We start from the raw sequence: 23,162 nt of genomic DNA, 5'->3' as shown, positions 1-23,162 counted from the left end.
GCCTCAGAGAAGGGTTCCCATCGTTGGAAACCTTGGCAACCTGACAGCAATTTGAATCCTGCTGCCTGCTCTACCAGCAACAATCCCAGCCCAAGATGAGACATGCTTTTCTCTTTCCCTGGAATTCCTTTCCTCCCTTCCACCCTCCAACGCTCTCCCAAAGACCCTATCATGCAAGAGCTGCAAGAGCTATAAGTGCCCATCTAGTCTAACTCCCTGTCTTTGCATTTGGGAAACTGACTCCTCTCTCTTTGCATTTGGAAAACTGAGGCTCCCCCAAGATCACACAAGTGGTCAGTGACAGAGCTGGAAGCAGGTTCCTTTCCAATGTGCCATGCTGCCACCAACTTGTGCCCTTCGGCTCCTCTGCTGCATTGAACCCTCCTGCAGTGCACTACGCCTGGTCCTTCCAGGAGCCCCTCCCTCATGTCTCCAGTCCCCTCATATGCTTGATCATCTGAAACACCTATTTGTTCTGTATATATACTGTGGGATTTTTGTTGGTTTGTTTGGTGGAACATTTTTGTTTTTTCGAGATGGAGTCTCACTCTGTCACCCAGGCTGGAGTCCAATGTGCGATCTTGGCTCACTGCAACCCCTGCCTCCTGGGTTCAAGCGATTCTCTTGCCTCAGCCGCTTGAATAGCTGAGATTACAGGTGTGTGCCACCACACCCGGCTAATTTTTTTTTTTTTAGTAGAGACAGGGTTTCGCCATGTTGGCCAGGCTGGTCTCCAACTCGTGACCTCAGGTGAGCTGCCCACCTCAGCCTCCCAAAGTGCTGGGATTACAGGCATGAGCCACCGCGCCTGGCCAACTTTGTACATGATGTTTTCTTCTGAAAAACATTTTCTCCACCTAGACAATGCATACTTGTCCTTTGACACCCAGTTAAGAAATCGTCATCTCTGGCCGGGTGCGGTGGCTCATGTCTCTAATCCCAACACATTGGGAGGCTGAGGCGGGTGGATCACCTGTGGTCAGGAGTTTCAGACCAGCCTGGCCAACATGGTGAAACACTGTCTCTACTAAAAAATACAAAAAATAGGCCGGGTGCAGTGGCTCACACCTGTAATCCCAGCTTCTTGGGAGGCTGAGGCAGGAGAATTGCTTGAACCTGGGAGGTGGAGGTTGCAGTGAGCTGAGATGGTGCCACTGCACTCCAGCCTAGGCAACAGAGTAAGACTATCTCAAAAATAAATAAATAGGCTGGGCGTGGTGGCTCACGCCTGTAATCCCAGCACTTTGGGAGGCCAAGGCAGGTGGATCAACTGAGGTCAGGAGTTCAATACCAGCCTGGCCAACCTAGTGAAACCCCGTCTCTACTAAAAATACAAAAATTAGCTGGGCGTGGTGGCAGATGCCTGTAATCGGGAGGCTACTCGGGAGGCTGAGGCAGGAGAATCGCTTGAAACCAGAAGGCAGAGGTTGCAGTGACCCGAGATTGCGCCACTGCACTCCAGCCTGGGCGAAAGAGTGAAACTCTGTCTCAAAATAGTAATAATAATACTGTTTTTGAAATCTCTTTATTGCCTGGTACAGAGATGAACACTTAGAATATGCTTTAAAAATATTTGTTGAACTAGTTGCAAATAAGAAATTCCCAGTGCTAAGTTACTTGGTTGTGCTCTTCATGGGTCAGTCCAACTGATGCTGAAACTGGGTTGCCTCAGATATAGGACCTGTCTGGCTGGGCGAAAAAGACTGTGTTGCCTCTGAGACTGTTTCTGAAACTTGGGAAGGCTCAACATCCTTTGACTGTGAGATCCCTGGGCAGGAGCCTCCCTGAAATACTGTTTATGATATTTCCATGTCAATTTGCTTATGACTTACCTTCTGTTTTCTGTTCTTCATTTAGAGCATCAGCATAGGCAGAGGAACCAGGAAGAGAGTAAGTGCTGAGACTACCATGGTCTCTCAGCAAGATGCTAACAGTGTGTTTTTGTTGAAAATATTATTTATATGTTTTTAGAAAATGCAAATGAACTAAAAGAAGAATGTTAAAATCTCCCTTAAACCTACCACCCTATAATAACTTTAGTTAACATGTGATGTTACATCCTCTCAGATATTTTTGTGCATATATAAAATTACATGTATTTATTTATTATTTTTCTTTGGAGGAATAAGAGAGATATATTTATTTTTAAGTGGAACCAAACTATATATGTTATTTTATAACATGTTTTTCACATAAAATATTTAGAGTGCCTTCCATTGCTAATAAATATATTTTTATAGCATCATTTGAAATTACTGCATAATATTTTACCATATGTTCCTTAAGACTGTACCATAATTTGTTCAACCATGCCTCATTGCTGGACCTTTAAATGTTTCCTTTTTTGGCTGGGTGTGGTGATTCACGCCTGTAATCCCAGCACTTTGGGAGGCCAAGGCAGGTGGATCACTTGAGGTCACGAGTTCGAGACCAGCCTGGCCAATGTGGTGAAACCACATCTCTACTAAAATACAAAGATTTGCTAGGCATGGTGGTGCATGCCTGTAGTCCCAGCTATTTGGGAAGCCGAGGCAAGAGAATTGCTTGAACCCAGGAGGTGGAGGTTATAGTGAGCCGAGATCGTGCCACTGCACTCCAGCTTGGGTGACAGAGCAAGACTCCATCTCAAATAAATAAATAAATAAAAATACAAATAAATGTTTCCTTTTTCACTGTTATTATCAATCCTCTAACAAACATCAGTACACCTAAATCTTTGGGCATATTCCTTAATATAAATTCCTACATGTACAAATTTGGGTCAAAGAGTATAAACAGTTATTAGGCTTTGATAAATATTTTCCAATTGATTTTCAGAAAGGTTATACTAATTTGTGAGTGCTCATTTCCCCACAGCCTCATGAATGCTGGATATTAGTTTTGGTTGTTATATAGTTTGCCAATTTTATAGTGAAAAAAATGCATTGTTTTATTTTATATAATTTTGATTGTTAGTGAGGGTGAACATTTAAAAAAATATGTCATGGGCCACTTTGGCAAGATGTTTAAGTGTCTACCAGGGAAAGGCAAACCTTCTAGTCCTTGATTTTTTTGCTCCAAGGACCTAATGGGACTGTGAGGCTTAAAATAACTAAGTACAGAGAGTATTGAGTAACCTTAAGGTGGTAGTTGGGAAGATAAAATATAAATTAGAGTTGAAGTAACAGCTTGTCATCCTTTCTTGATGTCTAAACCACTTTGCATAAAGCCCTGCCTTTGGCTGTTAGTCCTAAACATTAGCTTCTGGGCTTTACAGAAGGCAGTAGGGAGGAACCAGTTCTTCTGGTCCCACTACTGGGGCCAGAGGCCTACCGCAACATTCCAAGTTCCAGCTAAGCCTGACCCCCAGGGTAGAGGTGGCCAGGATCTTCCAGGCAATGAGAACTCTGGCCTGAGCAGTTCTTTTGGACTCTTTCATGAGTGGTATGTTATACATTTTGTATTCTACATACAAGGGGCAGAGCTTGGCTTCTGGGAGTGTTTGTGAATGAAGGGGCTTCCTGTATGCTTGTCCAAGCAGAACAGACACTCCCAAGCCTCATGTGAGGTTTTTGTCTAGGATGAAGATTCAGGGACTGAAGTGGGAGAAGGCACAGATGAATGGGCCCAATCCAAAGTCACAGTTAGACCCCCTGATCAGCTGGAGTTGACCGATGCGGTGAGTGAGTAGCCTCTTGTCCTTGCTCCTTGTACCTCTTCCAGTTTCGGAGATGTGTTCTTCCATAGTACATGATTAGGAGCTTGCCCAGAACCTGGGTGTGAGACATCTGCTGATACTCTGGGGGATCCTCCTAAGCCTCAGATAGGGTTGGGGGGCCTTCATGTATGACCCTCTTGGTATTTCTCTCCCTCAGGAGTTAAAGGAGGAGTTCACTCGGATTTTGACAGCCAACAACCCACATGCACCCCAGAACATTGTCAGGTACAGTTTCAAAGTAAGTCATCCCCTCCTGGGCAGGGGCATCTATACCCATCTCCTTGAAGTGACAGTGACTTGCTACATTGCAAAAGCCTCTCAGTAATTCTAGAGGAGAGCACTTATAAACTGAGGTCCTTGGCTAGAAGCCTCAGATTTCACACGGAGTTTTCTAGAAGTTTTTGAAATTTCTTTATGAATCTCCCTTGCAGTCTTGCTAATTGTGGTCTTAAGTGTCCTGCAGAGCCAGTCTTTTTAAGAATCTTGAAATGAATCATTTGGTTAGAAAAATGCTTTTCTGATATATGTAACACATTTTTCACTAACATAAACTATTGAGTCTTCAAAAGCTGAGTTTTCCTCTAGCCAGGCATCTGGATGGAGTACAATTTCCCTCTAGACAGAAGGAGCTGGTTTTCTCCCCTCCCCACCCCCAGCCCCACTGGAGAAGTTCTAGCAGGCTCCAGTCTCAACGTTTCTTGACATCACAGCCAGACAGGCTGGTGACCGCCTCAGGGCCCTCCTTTAGTACACATGGCGTGGGTGGGTAAGTTCTGACTTGGTAGACACATATTGGTATGCCTATATAGGGGACAATACTCTTTTCACTCATAGCAAGGTCAGCTCCTGTGGGTATGAACTGAAGAGAATTTCCGAGTACATTTGAGCTGCAGTGGAAGGGGTGCATATGTTTCCTATTTCGTTATTCTGAGACCCATTTGTTCCATGCTTACTGTGTGCCAGTGTCAGGTCCTATATTAGGTTTTTTACATAAAATATCTCATATAATCCTCCCATTTCTTTGGTACAGGGATTATTAATATTCTAATTTTATGAAAACTTAGATTAAATTAGATAAACAAATTACAAAAGTCACATGACCAGAATTCAAAGCAAGATTTCAACTAGTTTGTCTGACTCCAAAGCAACATTACATTGCTTCTTTAAAAAAAATTTAAAATATATATATGTATAATGTTTTGAAAATATAATAGAAACCTATGGTACAAATTTCAAAAGATTCAAAAAACAATGAAAACACAGTCAAAATGAAACCTCCCTCTCTCCCTGTCCTCTTTGCTGAAGACAAGAAGAATTTCTTTTTTTGTTTTTTTGAAAATTTTATTGAGATTTAATTTACATACTATACAATTCACCCACTTAAAGTGTACAATTCAGTGGCTTTTAGTATATTTATGGGTTGTACAATGACCACCACAATTTTAGAACATTTTCACTTCCCCCCAAGGAAACCCCAAGCCACTTAGCTGTTCCCCCTCAGTCTTCCATGCCTTCCAGCCCTCAGCAACCACTGGACTATTTTCTATTTCTACAGATTTGCCTATTCTGGACATTTCATATAAGTGGAATTATACACCATGTGGTCTTTTGTGACTGGCTTGTCTCATTTAGCATGATGTTTTCAATTCATGTTGTAATATGTGTCGCTACTTCATTTCTTTTTATTGCCAAATAATATTCACTGGTATGAATATACTACATTCTATTTATCCATTCATCAGTTGATGTTCATTTGAATTGTTTCTGCTTTTTGGCTATTATGACTAATGCTGCTATGAACATTTGTGTGCGAGTGTTTGTGAAAGATTTCTTGAACACACTGCTTCTTATTTAAGATTGTGTAGTCAACCCCTACACAAAGAGGCTGAAACAAATCCAGAAATGTTTCTTTTTTTTTTTTTTTTGAGACTGAGTCTCGCTCTGTCGCCCAGGCTGGAGTGCAGTGGTGGCACAATCTCGGCTCACTGCAAGCTCCGCCTCCCGGGTTCATGCCATTCTCCTGCCTCAGCCTCCCGAGTAGCTGGGACTACAGGTGCCCGCCACCACACCTGGCTAATTTTTTGTATTTTTAGTGGAGACGGGGTTTCACCATGTTAGCCAGGATGGTCTCAATCTCCTGACCTCGTGATCCGCCTGCCTCGACCTCCAAAAGTGCTGGGATTACAGGCATGAGCCACTGCGCCCGGCCCCAGAAACATTTCTTGAAAGGTGCTACTTGTGAGTTTTGCGAATGGCTTCCCTTGGGCAGCCTGAAAAGGTCAGAGGGAAGCTGCCTTATCCTCCCTGATGTTATGCTGGAGCACAGTACACTCTATGAGCTTCTGTTCTTCTGACATCTGAAAGAGGACCTCTGTAGGACTCAGTGTGCTGACCATGGGAAGCACACTACAGGCAGAGGATTGGCATTGCCTTGTCAATTTCAACGTACTCTTCTTGCCCCTCATTTGGGAGCCCAAGTCTCCTGGGAAAGCTCACCTTACCCAACCTTCCAATAGCCTCCCATGACTGGTGGCATCTTCCCACAGAGCTGGTTTCCATCTCATTGGTCCTGAAAGAGCTTTAGGTCCCCAAAGCTGCTACTTTCCTTTGATGTGGTGGAGTAGGGAGGCAGATGGTTCTGATCTAGGCATGCCTTCCCTCCCCTCACAGAAGCAATAGAGTCTGGGTTTCATTCCTAAACTGAAGAGGAAGATTTCAGTCAACTACTGGGGACAGGATGAAGGTGAAATCTCAAATAAAACTGTAAGGGTAATTTATTCCCTTGGGAATCTTCATCATGAAAATAGTTACTATTTTATTGAACATTAATATTGAGCACTTATTATATGTCAGACACTGTGTTAATAGGTTGTTTTTATTATTTTTAATACTTACAATTATCATGCAAATTAGATAGTATTAGCCTTCTTTTATAGACGAAGAACTTAGGGCTTAGAGTGGTTAAGCCCAAAGTCATGAAGATAAGAAGCAGCAGAATAAAGATTCAAACCCAATTCTGCCTGCCTCCAAAGACCATGCTCTTAACCACTGCACTGCACTGTCTCATCTTCCCATACATCTGAGTTACTGAAAGAGGAAGGGCTCTGTGGTGACTTTTAAATACAGAGCTTCCCAACCTGTGTGATGGCGATCCTTCCAGCCCTCCAGGGGCAGGGAGATCTGTGCAGCTGGACCCCATGAACTGGTTTCCCCTACTGTGAGTTTACTGTAGTGTGCCATACAAACATAGTTTCTATATGGCTTGAAAAGGGTTTGCATATCTGTTTTAAAAGAAGGAAGAGATCTCCAGTCTCTAAGTCAATTTTAGTGGTTGCAAGGGTGCTGATCAATGAGGAGGCTATCTGCAGGAACCAGACTATAAGCTCTGTGAAATAAGGGATTGTGTCTACTATTTCTCAGCTTTATATCCCAGGCACCTGGAAAATACTTGGCACATTGAGGCTGTTCAAAAATTATTTCAAGAATGGATGAACAAAATGACCTGGGCTGTAAGCCTAATCCTGCTTCTCGTTTGCTGTGTGACCTGGACAAATGCCAACCCATATCTTTTCTGGAATTCCATGGTCCTCTTGTATGGAACTAGGGGATTGGGGTTGTCTCTGAGAATCTCTCCAGCCTTAGAATCCACTAAGCACAGTGGAGAGAGGGCTATGCCAGGTGTGTTTGGTGACTGTGTCCGCCCAGGGTATGTGGTATGGCAAGTGAACTAGAAATCCTGAGCATAGAAGTGGGAGACAAGACATATAAGCCAGTGACAGGCAAATCTGGAGCCACTTGAGGTTGGAAAGGCAAGGTATTTTACAATAAATCCTCGATGATAACTTTAAAAAAGATTTTATTTCATTTGCCTTCTCTTCCTTTTCTTCTTTAAACTGAAATGCAGTGAAAACTTCAGATTAACTGAGGATTTGGTGAGTTACATTTCCTTTAACAAAGATGGACTGTCTTGGATCTTAGAGAATGAAAGCAGATTACATTTTGACTCCAGCTCTTTTAGGGACCCCTGGTCTGACTCAGCCCCTCTCTTCTTAGGAAGGCACATATAAGCCTATTGGCTTTGTGAACCAACTGGCAGTTCACTACACCCAGGTTGGGAACCTGATCCCCAAAGACTCAGATGAAGGACGGCGGCAGCATTACCGCAATGAATTAGTGGCAGGTAGGACTCTGGGCCATCCTGAAGCTACAGCCCTGAGCCTGTTCCCCTTATTCTGGTCACCCTAGGAAGTATACCTCTAAGCCAGAACTTTGCAGAGCCTCTACTAACATAAACTCCAGGCCGGGCAGGGTGGTTCTTGCCTATAATCCCAGCACTTTGGGAGGCTGAGGCGGGCGGATCATGAGGTCAGAAGATCAAGACCATCCTGGCTAACACAGTGAAACCCTGTTTCTACTAAAAATACAAAAAATTAGCCGGGCTTGGTGGCACGTGCCTGTAGTCCCAGCTACTCGGGAGGCTGAGGCAGGAGAATTACTTGAACCTGGGAGGCAGAAGTTGCAGTGAGCCGAGATTGTGCCACCACTGCATTCCAGCCTGGCAACACAGCGAGACTCTGTCTCAAAAAAAAAAAAAAAAAAAAGCCCAATAGCTGGCTGTCCTGAATAGGTCAGGGAGCTAACCTATGACACTCAGGCCAAGGACAACCCCAGGGATAGGTAGTGTCTAAAAAGCAGAAACCAAGAAAGCCCTCCCTGCCACAGATTGGGAGAGCAGGCTTAGACTTTGAACTCATTGGCAGTATCCTACCAAGGTTCTCAGGAGTCTGCCAAGGTGATTTCAGAAACAGAAAACCTCGAAGAAGATGAAGAGCCCAAGGAGTTAGAAACTGAGCCTGGGAGTCAAACAGATGTGCCTGCAGCTGGGGTACAGTATAATATCGCTCTGTGTCCCTCTTCTTCCAGCTCAAGCTGTGGATGGAGGCTTCATGGGTAACTTGGGAAAGGAGGAGGGAGACTGAAGGTGAGAATAGAGGCTGCAGGTGCCAATGTGTCTGGCAGCATCACTCTCTCCTACCTCTGTCCTATCCTAGGACAGGACTTGCCCCATCTCCCGGTTTTCTACCACCTTCTCACAGCTGAGTCCTGATCCTCTGGGTCTTTATTTTCAGGCAGCTGAAAAAGTGACTGAAGAAGAATTGATGACTCCTAAGCAGCCCAAGGAGAGAAAGCTCACTAACCAGTTCAACTTCAGTGAGAGGGCCTCACAGACCTACAACAACCCTGTCCGGGTAGAGCAGCCCCCACCCTAGCCCCTTTGCAGCTCTTCACTGTGCCTGGCAGGGAAGAAGCAGGCCTGACCCTGGCCCTAGCAGACCTCAGCCTGGCAGGGGTGACAGGACAACAGATGCTACAGTTTATCTCCCCAAGGAGAGCTGAGAGCATGCGTTCAGGTCTCTGTAAGCTATCCAGGCAGGAGTTTAGAGGGAGTAACATGGAGGCTAGAGCTCCCAAAACTCTACTGGAAGGCTTCAGCTGGATCTGGGCTTCGTAGAGGGGTAGAAGTTAGGACTTGGGAGGGGAGGGGAGGCCACCGTGTGTTCAGGGAACAAGAGGCCTAGGAGCCAGTTCAACTGAAGTTGATGATCTCTGTGATAGACCAGCTGGCAAAGGCCAGAAAGTTCCCTGACTCATAAGAGAGGCTCTTGAGAACCAGGCTGAGGGAGCCTCTCAGGGTTTCAGGTGAGAGACTCACACGTAAGGGGAGGGTTCTACAGAAATGAATCTACAGATGGAGGGCAAGGTCTACAGGGTGAGTTTTTGACAGTGCCTCATCACCCTGTGCGGTCCCTATGCTGACATTTGGTAATCTGGGTGATACACAATGGGAAGGGGGCCCATTCCCCTGGTGGAGCCAGAGACCCTCATACTAGAGAGGCCTTCTCAGGGCAAGGGGTGTTAGTCTGATGGCCTGACAGAGGCTGACCTCTATGCCCTGGCCTGGCATCCTGCAGGTCTGTTCATCCCCCACTTAGACTGTATCTTGGTTAAAATGGGCAGTCAGGCTTCCCTGCCCCTGCTTTCTAGCTTATACTTCTGAAGGAGGCCAGAATGGACACAATATGGGCTTTGAATGCATCATTCAGTTATTCACCCAAGCCCCTCTTTACTTCCCTAGCTCTGTGTCCCACACCTCCATCTTCTCTCAAAGATGTACTGTTGGATTAAGTGAGAAGGAGTTGAGGGCTTTTTGTGGGTCTCCTGTTGTCTTGTTCTTTAGGATCGAGAATGCCAGACGGAGCCTCCTCCCAGGACAAACTTTTCAGCCACAGCCAATCAGGTAAGACCTTGGGCCAGTCTGAAACCCCTTACTACCCACCTCTATGTATCCTTTCCTCATTTAGCAGCAAAGGCAACTCTGGGTCAAGGGCTCCTCTGGCAGTCTGCCCTCCTCATCTACCTGCCTCCCTGCTCACTGTCCTGAGCATCCAGGCTCTGAACACCAGGCACATGAGACAGTAGGTCCCTATCCAGTGAGTTGTGGGCCAGCCACGTGACTCAAGGGCAAGGTTGTCCAGGCTGGAAACAGGCATGGCTTCTGGGTGGAGCTTCTTCCATGGCCAGGGGAGAACATTTGCTTCCATGGACTCTCTGGAACCGGTGGCACCCTGTGACTCTGTGACTGACTCCAAAGTGTTAGCACTCTGACCCTGCCCTCCCAGCAGCCTGCAGTGTTCCTGCAGCCCCCCTCCTCCCCCTTCAAGTCCTCCTGGATGGCCACACTTATTTGAACAGGATATGGTGCCAGGAAACCTGATCTCAGACCTCACATTTTCTGTTCATACTTTAAGATCCTGAGCAAACCATGTCACTTTTAATGCCTCAGTTTCTTTCTCTCTAGAGAGAGAATGACAAGCTGCCTCACAGAGTTGTTGGAGGGTCTGAATGAGATAACAAAGATTGGAGTACTTTGCAATGTGGAATAGGAGACTGTGGGGGAATTATTAAATGTAAGGTTTGCTTATCTGACCTCCAGGTGGCAGTGACTGCCCAGCTCTAGGGAGCACACGGTGTGATCGGGGGCATTTGCCCAGCCCCAGATCCTTGCTGCTTCCTCTGCTACTATCCTTGGGCTTCTCTTCCTGTCAGATCCATTTAGCAAATGTTCCCTTACCTTTTGCTTATCTACTTTTAATGCTGAGGTGTGGTCAGTACCATAGACAGCCAGCCCGAGCCAGTATGTTTATGCCATGTCTGGGGTGGGGGTGGGGATATGAAGATATATATATATATAAAATATATATTTGAGACAAGGCCTTGCTCTGTCACCCAGGCTGGAGTGCAGTGGCATGGTCTTGGCTCACTGCAACTTCTGCCTCCTGGGCTCAAGCGATCCTCCCACCTCAGCCTGCTGAGTAGCTGGGACCACAGGGGCATGCCACCACACCTGGCATATTTTTGTATTTTTTGTAGAGATGGAGTTTCGCCATGTTTCCTAGGCTGGTCTTGAACTCCTGGGCTCAAACAATCCACCTGCCTCAGCCTCCCAAAGTGCTGGCATTACAGGTGTAAGCCACTGTGCCTGGCCTATTTTTTTAAATGTTCTGATTCAGAGTCTTTTAAATCACCAACAAAAATGGGAACTAGCCTGATGTTTGCCCATTTGTTCTGCCTGCTGGGGGCTGCGTGCTAGAACAATGTTGATCTTCAGCTGAAGACCCAGCCTCTGGGTTTCAGGGTATGTAAGCCCAGCCCAGAGATGTCCTCAGAACTCTTTCATTCTTGTTCCAGAGCTGATGGTTAGTAGGGAAGACAGGTATTGAATGCATAATTCCAACGGGCCAAGTAGAAGATGCTTGTTGCCAGGGTTAACATGACCAATTCCTTAAGTCTTGAAGGCTGAAAAGAGCTGTCTGGGTAAAGATTGCACCTTACAATGATCCTTCTTATCTCACCCTTGCCTAGTGGGAGATCTATGATGCCTACGTAGAGGAACTTGAGAAGCAGGAAAAGACCAAAGAGAAGGAGAAGGCAAAGACCCCAGTGGCTAAAAAGTCAGGGAAGATGGCCATGAGGAAGCTGACATCTATGGAGTCTCAGGTTTGGTGTTAGTTCCTACAACTCTGCCACAGAATTTCTGAATGAGGCCTTGGCCTCTGGGTAGACAGAAGCCTGGCTGTCTGGGAGGGGTTCACAGATACTTAAATGAGGGGCTAATGTTGAGGTATAAATAGTTCTTTCCTTAGGGGAAGATGTGAAGAGAGCTACAACTGCCTCTAGCATTCCATACCTCCCCGCAGTAAGATAGATCTGGAGGCTAGCAGTATTTCAGAATTATTGAGCTAGAGGGTAACAGAAGACTTATTCCTTATTGAAAGCACTATATGCCTTCTGGAAGAGCTGGGGAGTCTGCTCAGGGTGGGGGTGGAATGTGAGGATAAGGCACCACTTCCCTCGGCAAGGGCTTATAGGATCTGGGAAAGTGAGATGTTTTTTCACTTTCAGTACTTGGGTTTACTTGTGTCCTATACTGTAGGTGAATCTTCAGGGGCCAGGAGCCAGATCAGAGATGATCATAGGTACCATCAATGCTAGGCCAATGGATTTGGCCACCCTGGGCTAGATTTTCCATGAAGAGCCATGTAGAAGTCATTATAAAGGTCATGGCTGGGGGGCTCACTGTGGGTCTAGCCAGCACAGGTTTGGGGATCATTGTGGGAGTCACAGTGATGCAACTATAGGAAGTCACTGAAGGGAGGGTCGCCACAGGGAGACGCTGAAGGGCCACATTTGTCCCTTTAACAGACAGAAATCTGGATCAGGAACCGGAGTCCCATTGTGGATCAGGATGGGTTTGACTTGCAGTGGCATGGGAGGGACAATGTCCACAGGAATCTGGGGGCTGGTTTCAGCACCTCGGAGAGTTCCCATGGCTGCTCTCGGGGAAGTGGTTCTGCTCCACTCCAGAATTGAAGCTGGACCAGTTAAAGGAAGTGCTGCTTCCTATGCCTGAGGTGTGTCCACTCTCGCTTAATTCTGTTTCATTATCCTGATCATGTCACATTTTAGGGGAAGTTTGAGGGTCCCCTGCCCTGGCTTTATAGGAACTGTCCCAATGCTGTTTTATTCAGTCACTGACCAAGTACGTAGTGATCATGGCCGTGCTGGGTACTGGAAATCTGAGGTGAAAGATGGAGCCCCTGCCCTGCTACTCTGTGCAGACCCTTGGCTTCCCCTGATCCATTCTCTAGAGGTTAGAGGCTTCACAGGGGCCACTGGCCTAGGTCAGGGTTCACATGAAGATCCATCAGGGGTTGTAAGCTCTGTGCTGGGACCCATGGTTGCCGAAACCTCAACTATAATCACCAGGACCTAGAAACCAGAAGAAAAGTCCCTGTGGCTGAGACTAGAATCTGACCTGTGTCTTCTAAGCCTTGCCAGAGTTGGTGTCTAACATCCTCAGGGATGAGGGACCATCCCTCTCCATCACACTGGACTCTTCCAGCTTAGCTGACTTGGAAGACTATGGTACAAGCAGATTCCAGCCCTCTGGACCAAGAGTCCACATGGGAGGCAGGACACCCTCCCCCAGCCCCACCCAGTGAATGCCTTGGCGTGCACCCTCTCCCCGAGGCAATAATTAGAAATCCCAAGTACTGGGCCAGGCTGTCTGTGCAACACAGTGGGAGAGGCAGTCACCTTCCCCATTGCCCAGGCCCAGTGCTTGAACAGAGTGACACCCCTTCCTCAAAGAATGGGGTCTGATTATGTGGATAGAAAACTCAAATGTGCTGGAGGGGAGAAAAGATAAAAACTTCATGATATCCTATAGGAAGGGCCTTCTTGGTGGACCTCAGGTCTCTGTCTCATTAATGATTTGGGTGAATGCACAGAAATCAATGCACGTTTGTCTGATCTGAATAATTAGGTAGGAAAGGAGGAAAGGGCTCACAGGCTGCAAGTTCAGTCAGAACTAATAAAGATGTGTGGCTGCTCCAGTAGCATAGTATCTGGGACAAGGGAGGTGACAGCCCACAACACTCTCCTCAGAACACAACTGGAAACCTGCATCTCCCAGGGCCAGGAGAGGAGTGGTCAGACTGGGGAGGCACTGGCTGGCTGTGTGGGTCTGAGAGCATGGACCCTGGAACCTACAGACCTGGATTTATATCCTGGCTTTGCCATTTGTTAGCTCAGTTTTTCTGAAAGCTCAGTTTCTTCATCTGTAAAGATACCCTAATGATACCTACTTTGCAAGATTTTCATGAGAACCCAAGATAATACAGTGCAGACCCTAACATAACACTTTTGTGCTACTGATCAATACATGGTAGCTATTGTTATTGACATGCCATTTCATGACTGATGGAGCTGGGAGGAGTCACCTGAGGAAGTGCTGACTTGAGGGCATGTGGCTGTGTCCTCCTACCTCAAAGGAGCTATCACCAAGCATCCAATTCCTTGTGGCCAGAGGACAGAGTTGGGCCCATATGTAGAAGATGCAGGGAGGGAGTTTCAGTTAACTGGCTATCTGGCCACAGAAAACACTGCCTGACCTGGGGAGAGTCACACTTGCCAGGAAGCTGCTAAGGGGAGAGGATTCCTGCTCTGGGTCAGAGAATAGAGAGCGTAGCTGGAACCAGGTGAACTCTGAGGTCTGTGACTGCAAGACTCCAATGAATGCCCTCCTTGGTCAGTTTTCTAAGATAAACTTGGCGTCTCTTTCAGGCGTGGCAAAAGGTCCTCAAAGGTCAGTTCCCCAGAAGTGACTTCATAACCCTCTGCTGCACTACTCTGCATGTTTCCTCTGACACCATCACCACCGGGAACTGGGTTAAACACTAACATGTATTATCACATTTCACCATCACAATGACCTGATGAGGCAGATGCCACCATCCGCCCCCACTTACCAGGAGGACTCTAAGACTCAGAGAAGCTAAGTAACTTGCCAGAGGTTGCCACCGGGTTCTAATTTTGGTGGGATGGGATAGGAGTGCAGGTCTGTGCGGCTCTAGAACCCATCCTTTTAACCGCTACCTGACACTGCTGTTTCTGAGACATCGAATCCTTGGGAGCCATGGGCCTGGCCCCCTGGCCCCACCCTGGAGGGCTGCCCATTCAGCTGGCTCACTCCTACCACCTGCCCTAAGCCCTCTGGGCCTTTCCTATTAGTCCCAAACTCTTTGCTCTTCTGTCAACCTGCCAAGTACCTCATCTTGGGGATTTATGGAATTTCACACAATGGCAAGCTTCCTTTTGGTTCAAGATGAGTCACGTTTTCCTGAAGTTAAGCTTCCTGCTTTCTCATTGGTCTGGGCTGTGGGGAGGGCCTGGAATTAGGAGTCTCAGTTCTGCCTTGTACTCCATGTATGTAAGCATGTCTCTCCCCTTTTTGGGCCTTGGTGCCTTCCTCAGCCTGTGACTGAGTAAGGGATAAAACCAGATGATCTTTGAGGCCTTTAATGGGAGTCTTTCACTCTCTGAGCTGGTAAAACTTTTCTGTCTCCACCAAAGAAGGCTCCAACCTGCCCTTGTCTGCTCTCCCCTGCAGACCCTTCCTGGGCTCTCTTCAATGCCCTGTCTTGTGCTCAGAGATAGGCCTCCTCCAAAACAAGTCCAGAATGAAAGCATGAAGTAGGTTCTACCCAGGGGCCAAGTATATCAGCTCAGACCCTTTGTGCCACTTGTGAAGTAGGAGTTCCTAGAAGAGGGTAGTGGCATGAGCTGGGCCTTGAGACATGCAGAGAAACCTTTACAGAGCTATCTGGGGTGAGTAGTGGCAGAGAGGTACTGCTGAATTGATTGCAAGTGTGACATGGCTCAGGACATATGACCTTGCCAAGTGCTGGTTTATGAGGACCTGAAGTTTCTGTATCCCCACAGACTGATGATATCATCAAATTGTCCCAAGCTGCTAAGATCATGGAGCGGATGGTCAACCAGAATACATATGATGACATTGCTCAAGGTAAGAGTTGAAGTTCTGGAAACCACTATTATTGCCTGTATTAAAAATTTCTCATAAAAGCTTGGGTTATTTGGGTGTCTCATGCTAGCTCCTACAGGTGCAAGCGGAGAAAAAGTAATCCCTCCGCCCTCTGGATGTCACTGGGGAGACAAGACTTATGTGGATTAACCATGACTGATGGCATAAGAAACAATGTGTATACTGATGAGATCTGGAAATGGTGCAGCAAAGAATACCTGCACATTGGTGATCCAGTCTCATCTTCCTGATAACCCTGGGAGGCAGGCAGAGCAGAGACTTGCCCATACTGTACACATGAGGAAGCTAAGGCTAAGGCCACCTGACTAGTGAGTGGCAGAGAGGACCCAAATAGAGGTCTCGAGCTTCCTCATTCTATGCTCTGTCTTCTACTCAGAGCACTTTGGGAATGCTATAAATGCCAGAATGTATGGGGTAGACAGAAACCACTCTGGGGATCCTCACGTAGGAGAGAAGGAAAATGAGGGATGAGTGGGAGTAGTTATGGAAGGCTTTGGAGAGGGCTTAGCTAGATGCCAAGGGAGAAGCAGAGTGTGTGAGGGAAGATAGCTACAGGGAGGATGTTCTCGACAGGGATGGCATGAGCAGTGTCTTGGCAGTGAAACTGAATAGGAATAGACTCTGGTGACAAGGGACAGCAGGCTCCCTGACCCAAACAGGATCTTCATTGAAAAGAGGTGAGAGTTCAGGCGCAAGAGGTTGTTGGAGCCCACTAATGAAGGGCCTTGAATATCATGCAAGGAATGTGACCTATCTCTGCAGACAGTTCAGAGAACTGAAACTTTCTAGGCAGGGACACAGCCCGATGAGAGCAAGGCTGGAGGAGGATGTGATTGTGTAGAATACAGGGCAAAGGTGGAGGTGAGGCTCAAGTGTGGGGTGGAATGGGCCTTACCACACCTGACCTAGCCTGTGTCTTAAGGGATGGAGAAAAGGGAACAGTTATAATAGTGAGAAACAAGCTCCAGCATTCACTGGGAGTAGCCTGTGTGTCAGGCATTGTGCTATGCAATTTACATGTTATTATTTTGTTTGTTCCTGATAGCCACACTGTGAGGTGAATACCATTATTATCTCCATTTTATAGATGAGAAACTCAGGCTGGGATGTTGCCACTTTTTCAAAGTCACAGCTAGTGTGAAGTGTGAGTGGCGGAATCAGAACTCGAACACAGGCCCCTTGGATCCATCACCTAAGCACTTCGCCGCTAGGCTGCAAAGCCACTGAGCTGGAAGAGACATTTCAAATAAACACACTCAATAGATCTATCCTGGTGATTAATTAGTGATGAGTTGAAGAAAGAGATTGATTCAGAAATGCTTAAATCCTGGGGGCCTGGGAAATTCTGGTGTCTTTGACAGTGTCAGGGAAACGGAATCCTTCCCATGGCATGAACAGCACATTCCCAAGTGGCTTGTATTTCCCTAAGAGGTTGTGCATTTATTTGGAGCAGCTGCCTTCCCAGAGTTGGCAGCTCCTCGATGCTGGCTGGTCTCCTTTGCTGACAGCCTAGGGCTCTTCTTGGTGACTTGATGCTCATTGCTCACCCATGGGACACAGAAACCAGGGCTGCCAAAACCAGCAGCCTAAACAAGCCCCCTCGTTATCATTCAGGCTGGAAAACGACCTTGAGTGCTTTTCAAAGCTGTCAAAGTACACAGCAGCTGTGAATGAGTTTGTCACTCACACAGCGTGGCTTCTTGAAACCCAGCCTCTGCAAGTGGCCCACCAAAGGGCTGCAAACCTGATTAATATCCATGGAGAAATTGGCCTTGGTGAACCACTTTCATTTATAAGAACACAATCACATAAAAATGCATTGAACTTTGATTTTTTTTAATTGCATACTCCTTTCCCTTTGGGAAAGTGTAATCATGAAGGAGACATGAAAATAGAGAAGTGTTACCAATTAATCTCTGCTCTGAATTGAAGTATTTTCAAAGATAACCCAAGCTGGGGAATCTCTGATGTAATCAAGGCTCACGCCTCTCTGACCACTTGAATCTTTTTTGTTCTGAGACATTTTTGAGGTTTGAGTGAAGTCCCACAACCTCAAGGTATGGGCACTATAGGAGATGTCAGGCCTGGGCATGTTCTTGGCTTCACTGAATGACAGGATTCATTTTCTAATTGGTCACCCTTTGTCAAAAGAAGATCAAGAACTACTTCACTTCTGTTAATGAATTTCACTGCATTCTTTAAACAGTTGTTGGTTGTCTGTTTTGTGGCTGGCCCTGTGCTAGGCACTGGGGACCCAGAGAATATATATGTGTCCTGCTCTCCAGATACTGCCTGGTGGGGGAGAACAGGCAAAAGGATAAATAGAGGCAATCTAGTGTGACAGATGTTTCAGTAGAGGAGAGGCAGGGCTGGAACAGAGGAAGAAATTAACTCTGCTCAAAAGAAAATGAAGGCCTTATAGATGAGAAGGAGTTTGATCTGGATCTGGAGTGAGTAGGAGTTTGCCAGGAAGAACAGGGCATCTTAGACATGGAAAACTATGTAGAAACACCCAAAACAGGAGACAACTGGACTCATTGGCATGATTTGATATGGAGGGGACACGGACAGCTGACTAGAAATAACGTGGATCTCCTCTCGGTTTGATCTCCTCTGCAAGGAGAGCCATTTGAGGGGGTTTCAGTGGAGTGAGGAAAGAGGTGTCGTGAGGTGCCTTGTTTGTACTCACACTGATTGTTCTGTGAAACAAGGGTTGGAGAAGGAGTTACTGGAGGTAGGAGACCAGTTAGAGGGATGTTGTCATAATACAGGTGATGGATGTTGGGGCCTGAACCTGGGCAGGGGCTATGGGTTTGGAGAGAAGCGAATGAATTAAAAAGATAGAAGAAAAATATGAGAAATTATGGAAACAGATCAGTCAAGGATTACTCATTTCTGGTTTAGACAAGTGGGAGGATGGGGCATCTATCTAACTTAAAGAAAGTGGAAGGCAGAGACAATTTTGTGGGCAGGAGATGAAGTTGAGTTCAGAGAACCCATGGGGGATCTAGGCAGCTTCATTATAGGGAGGCTTGGCTGTGGATATGAAAATGGGCGGCATTTTAGGGATTTAGGAGGCAGAATTAATAGAACTATTAATCAGCCCCTGGCAGCTGAACCCTTGAAATTTGGCTCCTCCAAATGGAGCCTCTGAAGTGCTAGGGAAACACATGGGAACAAGGGCTGCGAACCTGGGATTTTATCCATGTAGACATGGTGGGTGTATTGTAATGTACCTCCAACAACAACGACAGTAACAATAGCTAACACATAGAGCTTACTATGTGCCAGGCATTTTTCTAAGCTCTTTGCATATATTAACTCAATTCATATATCCTCACAACAGAACTCTGAGATAGGTAGTATTATTATTCCCACTCTAAAACAGAGGCTCATTGTTTTGCCCAAGGAGGTACAGACAGTAAGTGGTGGACCTGGGTTTGCCATAAAGCGGCAGTCCCAGGGCTGACTCTGCCTGTGTGTGTTTAAGATTTTAAGTACTATGAGGATCCTGCTGATGAATACCGGGACCAGGTGGGTACCCTGCTGCCGCTCTGGAAGTTCCAAAATGACAAAGCCAAGCGCCTGTCCGTCACCGCCCTCTGCTGGTAAGTATAGGCATTGCAGCAAACGCAGAGCCCCTGAATGCCCTCTACATCCCAAATCCCCAGTACCCCCTTCTGCACTTAACCACCTTGAGTATGACATGTGACAGTATGGAAAAATATGGAACTTGGATTCTTATGGGATCGCAGGACCACCCCCAGGACTCCCAAGTGGTGAGGGCCTAAGCTGGAGAATAGATGTCTGTAGTATATTTAGGCACCAGTGCCAATGGGAAGGCCCTTGTCCACAGGAGGGCCATGTTCATTTCCTATGCCAATGGATTCATATTTTTTTTTTTGCAGGAATCCAAAGTACAGGGATCTGTTTGCAGTGGGATATGGCTCTTGTAAGTGATCTGGTTATTCATTTATTTGCTCATGTAAACAGCAAACACTAAGTACCTACTCTGTGCAGAGCTCTTTGCCAGTTGTAAGAAATACAAAGATGACTGCCCACAGGGGGCTCACAGTCTAATGGGGCATATCCACAATCCTACTGGCAATTAGTGCTGGGTGAAGGAATATTCTAAGCTGAATGTGCCAATGGAACCTTGAAGGAGTTATTCTGGTGAAGAAAGAGGGGAAAACACTTCTGGCACAGGGACCTGCATATGCAAAGGTTTGGAGGCATGAGGAATATGGCAGAATAGGAAGCTGCTGGGGGGGCCAGGGTCAGCCCTCAAAGGGCCTGGTAAGCCATTCCAAAAAGCTTGGATATTCACCTGAGGGGAAACCACTGAAGGAATTCAAGGACAGGGACATGACCAGCGCAGGGAGGAATTGCAGGCATTGCAGGCCTGAGACTGGAGGCCAGGAAACCAGTTAGGAGACTGATGCAGGCATCCCAAGGAGAGATGGCAGGACCTTAACCACACTGTGGAGTGGGGATGGAGGCCCCCCTTCCTGCCTTCTCCTCAGGCCTTCCTGATCGGGTGGGTGGGGCCATGGGGGATGGGATCCCCTGAACCTTGGGAGCCCATTGCTGTCCAGAGTGTGCCCACCCCTGCCAGTTATCCACCCGAGGCAGGAAGGCAGCACAATGGAAACTGTGTCCAGGCGATTTGCTTTCCCTTCATGTTACTTGGTCCCAGAAGAAGCCCCTAGCGCTGTGCTGGCCTGGACATTCCCCCTTCCCAACGGGAGAGGGCCCTACACTTCGCAGTAGTCTCGGCTCCCCAGTGCTAACAGCTTGTTCTCTGGCTGGGAGGATCAGCTTCTGCAAACACAAAAACCTTTCCATTCTCCAAGCTGCTACTGGCTGGCAGGCATACAAGCTCCCAGTCACTGCCCCTCAGACTGCCTGTCCGCCCATTCTTTGACCAGGGTGGGGAGGGGGAGGGGGTGTTTGTCATTCCTCTCAGGGAGGAGACCTTGGAGCTGCTCCCAGTCTTGTGGTCTGGGCCGCCTTTGAGGATGCCCTAAATGCCTGCTTTGTGTCCCCACTCCTGAGGGTGGGCTGCTGCCAAGTGGGAAGTGCCCTCCCCCTCTGGCAGGGAACTAGCACATTCCTCCCCCTCTGCTGCAGCTACTGGGCCTGGAACAGGGCCTAGGGGTTGGGTTGGGCAGGCCCTCCCAGGAGTGGGTGTGGACCCCACTGTGAGGCTACTCTCAACCCAGGCTCTCTGGCCAGGTCTGAGGCAGGGGTGTAGGGGCTGCTCCCCAGAAGGTGGGAGGGGAAACTGCTTCAGTTTTAGTGCTATTCTCCCCCAACCCCGGTTCGGAAGCAGGCTCAGCTGGTCGGGGTCATGTGGAGGCTGTCATGGGGGCTGGGGGGCTGGGCAGCATTGGGCAGGAGCAGTAGAGTAGGTCACCTCCCACCAGCAGATGACCTCGAGCCTGACAAGCCCAGCAATGTCCTTTGGGCAGGCACTTACCTGAGAACAGTCTCTTTGTCTTTCCTTGATCCTGTTAGCTACATCCACGTGCCTGAGTGGTACCTGTCGTCAGCTACAGTCCTGGGGGTGGGGGTGTCACTTTCCAGTGACACTTGGGGCCAGAAGCCTCTCTGAGCCTTGGTTTCTTCATTGGTGACACGGAAAGGCTGACAACCTGCCAGGCCTCCATTCCAGGGCTATTGTGAGGTACGCTTGAGAGAGAAGAAGTAAACACACTGCAAGTGGAGGAACCACCTACACATAAAGGACAATCATTGCTGATTTGTCTGTCATTCTTTCTCGTAGCTTTCCTGCAGTACCCTCAGGGGGCCCGAGCAGAGAAGGGGGGTGTGGAGACAGAGGGACTCTCCTAGGGAGCAGGGCCCAGTGGCAGCGGCAGTGGTATTTGCTTTTGCTGTCACTGGCTAGGGGGTTGTTGGCCGGCTTTCAGATGAGCATCTATTCTCCAGAGCCTTGCATATCTCAGAACCACCTGCAGAGGCCTGAATAGAACCAGGCTGGGCTGAGACTCAGGAAGGCCCCTGCATCCATCCTGAGCTTGCCTCTGGGAGTCCCATGCTCTTGAGTGCCTCCATGGGAGAAAGAGGGTGAAGCTGGGGCAGACAGAAGGCACCCTAGCTGCTGGATGGGGTCACTATGAGGAGCAGCTGGTCTCACCAGCATCCATCACACTGTCTTTGGAAGCTCCCAGATACCACCCTCCCATAATCAGATTTTGCCTCATGAGGACAAACACTGGAGTGAGAATTTGGGTTTGTTGTTGGATTTGACTCTGGTGAGCTGAGTCTAGACCTCATAAACCTCCTTTTTATGGTATTCCCAGATATTTATTCTGTGACTCATCCAAATAAAACTTTGGCAGGGGTAGGTATGTACCCTAGGAAGGACTGGGGCTATTCCCTCATTTCTGGGACAGGCCAGGTTGGTTGGAGCCAGCCAGGAACAAGCAGGTAGAGAAAAGGGAATCTGGGCAATTTCCTGTAACAGCACCGAAACATCCCTACCTGCTTCCCCTCTATAGCTGCTGGGTAGGTAGTGAGCACAATAGGCTGCTTAAAGGGCAAAGATTGGGATCCCCCCTAGGGCCAGGCTACATGTTCCCAGCAGAGTAGAGAAAGAGGCTGTCAGTAGGTATAAAGCAGGTGGAGGACGGTTAGAAGAAAAGGAACTAGCCCAAGAAGAGATGGCCTTGGGACTGCTGGGATGCAATGATGTCAGCCAGCTGTACTGAAGGGGTCCTTTCCAGCCCATTAGCCAATTCATAGCAGGGAAACAGGGACTTCTCATGGTCTGCCAAGCATGGATGGTGGAACAGATCAGGATGCTCTGTGTGGTCCTGAGGCTATCACACAGGAGATGGGGCAAGAAGCTTCCCAGAGAGCCATGTATTGGAAGAGCAGGGGAGCCAGCTGTTCCCCAGCCCAGCCTCTCTCTGGGGACAGCACCCTCAAAAGGGGCCAATGTCAGGCTCTGAGTCCCAGCTCTAAATCCCTTCCCACTCTGTCCCACCACATCCTGGCCTGTCCCTGGGCCTGCCCAGGCCAGAGATACACTTTTAGGGATTTAAATCTTTCCTGATCATTTATTTGTCAGCTTCACTAATTAAGCAGTGTTAATTTCATTTACTGAAAATGGAAATTCATCCACCTCATTTCTCCTCATTCATCCTCCACACACAAAATCCATCACTCCTCGGCTGCAGGCTGCGTAAAATTTACAGGACTAATTATGTTGTCAGGTCTCTTTGTAAATACAGTCCTTAAAAGCCACTGTGCTTGCTGGGTTGTAATGCAAGGACATTCCTGTTGTTAGTTTAATTACTGGTTAGTTATTTAGGTTCTCAAATGTTTGCCTCATTTTCCCTAAATCAAATTAAATGTCCCACTTGATGTATTCTGTCTCTAAGGCCTTGCTCTTATTTCCACACTGTTTAAATATGACTTCTAATCGAATGAGAGTGCCTGGAAAAGCCCAGCTGCTCGAGAGGCTGAGCCCAG

General features: G+C 47.5%; 1 protein-coding gene across 2 annotated transcripts in view; it reads left to right on the top strand.

Moving 5' to 3' along the window:
• The window catches only part of DNAI1 (dynein axonemal intermediate chain 1), a 60,098-nt gene that overhangs the window by 20,928 nt on the left and 16,008 nt on the right, over positions 1-23,162 (top strand). For both annotated transcript variants that reach the window (XM_054502758.1, XM_054502759.1), the window contains exons 2-12: positions 1,858-1,890; positions 3,560-3,658; positions 3,855-3,935; positions 7,751-7,877; positions 8,470-8,582; positions 8,827-8,946; positions 9,936-9,995; positions 11,621-11,755; positions 15,542-15,626; positions 19,156-19,273; positions 19,574-19,617. In XM_054502758.1, the coding sequence (XP_054358733.1) occupies positions 1,858-1,890; positions 3,560-3,658; positions 3,855-3,935; positions 7,751-7,877; positions 8,470-8,582; positions 8,827-8,946; positions 9,936-9,995; positions 11,621-11,755; positions 15,542-15,626; positions 19,156-19,273; positions 19,574-19,617 (1,015 nt within the window). The remainder of the gene's footprint in view (positions 1-1,857; positions 1,891-3,559; positions 3,659-3,854; positions 3,936-7,750; positions 7,878-8,469; positions 8,583-8,826; positions 8,947-9,935; positions 9,996-11,620; positions 11,756-15,541; positions 15,627-19,155; positions 19,274-19,573; positions 19,618-23,162) is intronic.

The sequence above is a fragment of the Pongo pygmaeus genome, chromosome 13 (genome assembly GCF_028885625.2).
Source record: "Pongo pygmaeus isolate AG05252 chromosome 13, NHGRI_mPonPyg2-v2.0_pri, whole genome shotgun sequence".
Lineage (NCBI taxonomy): Eukaryota > Metazoa > Chordata > Mammalia > Primates > Hominidae > Pongo > Pongo pygmaeus.
This window is presented reverse-complemented; position numbering and strand designations above follow the sequence as displayed.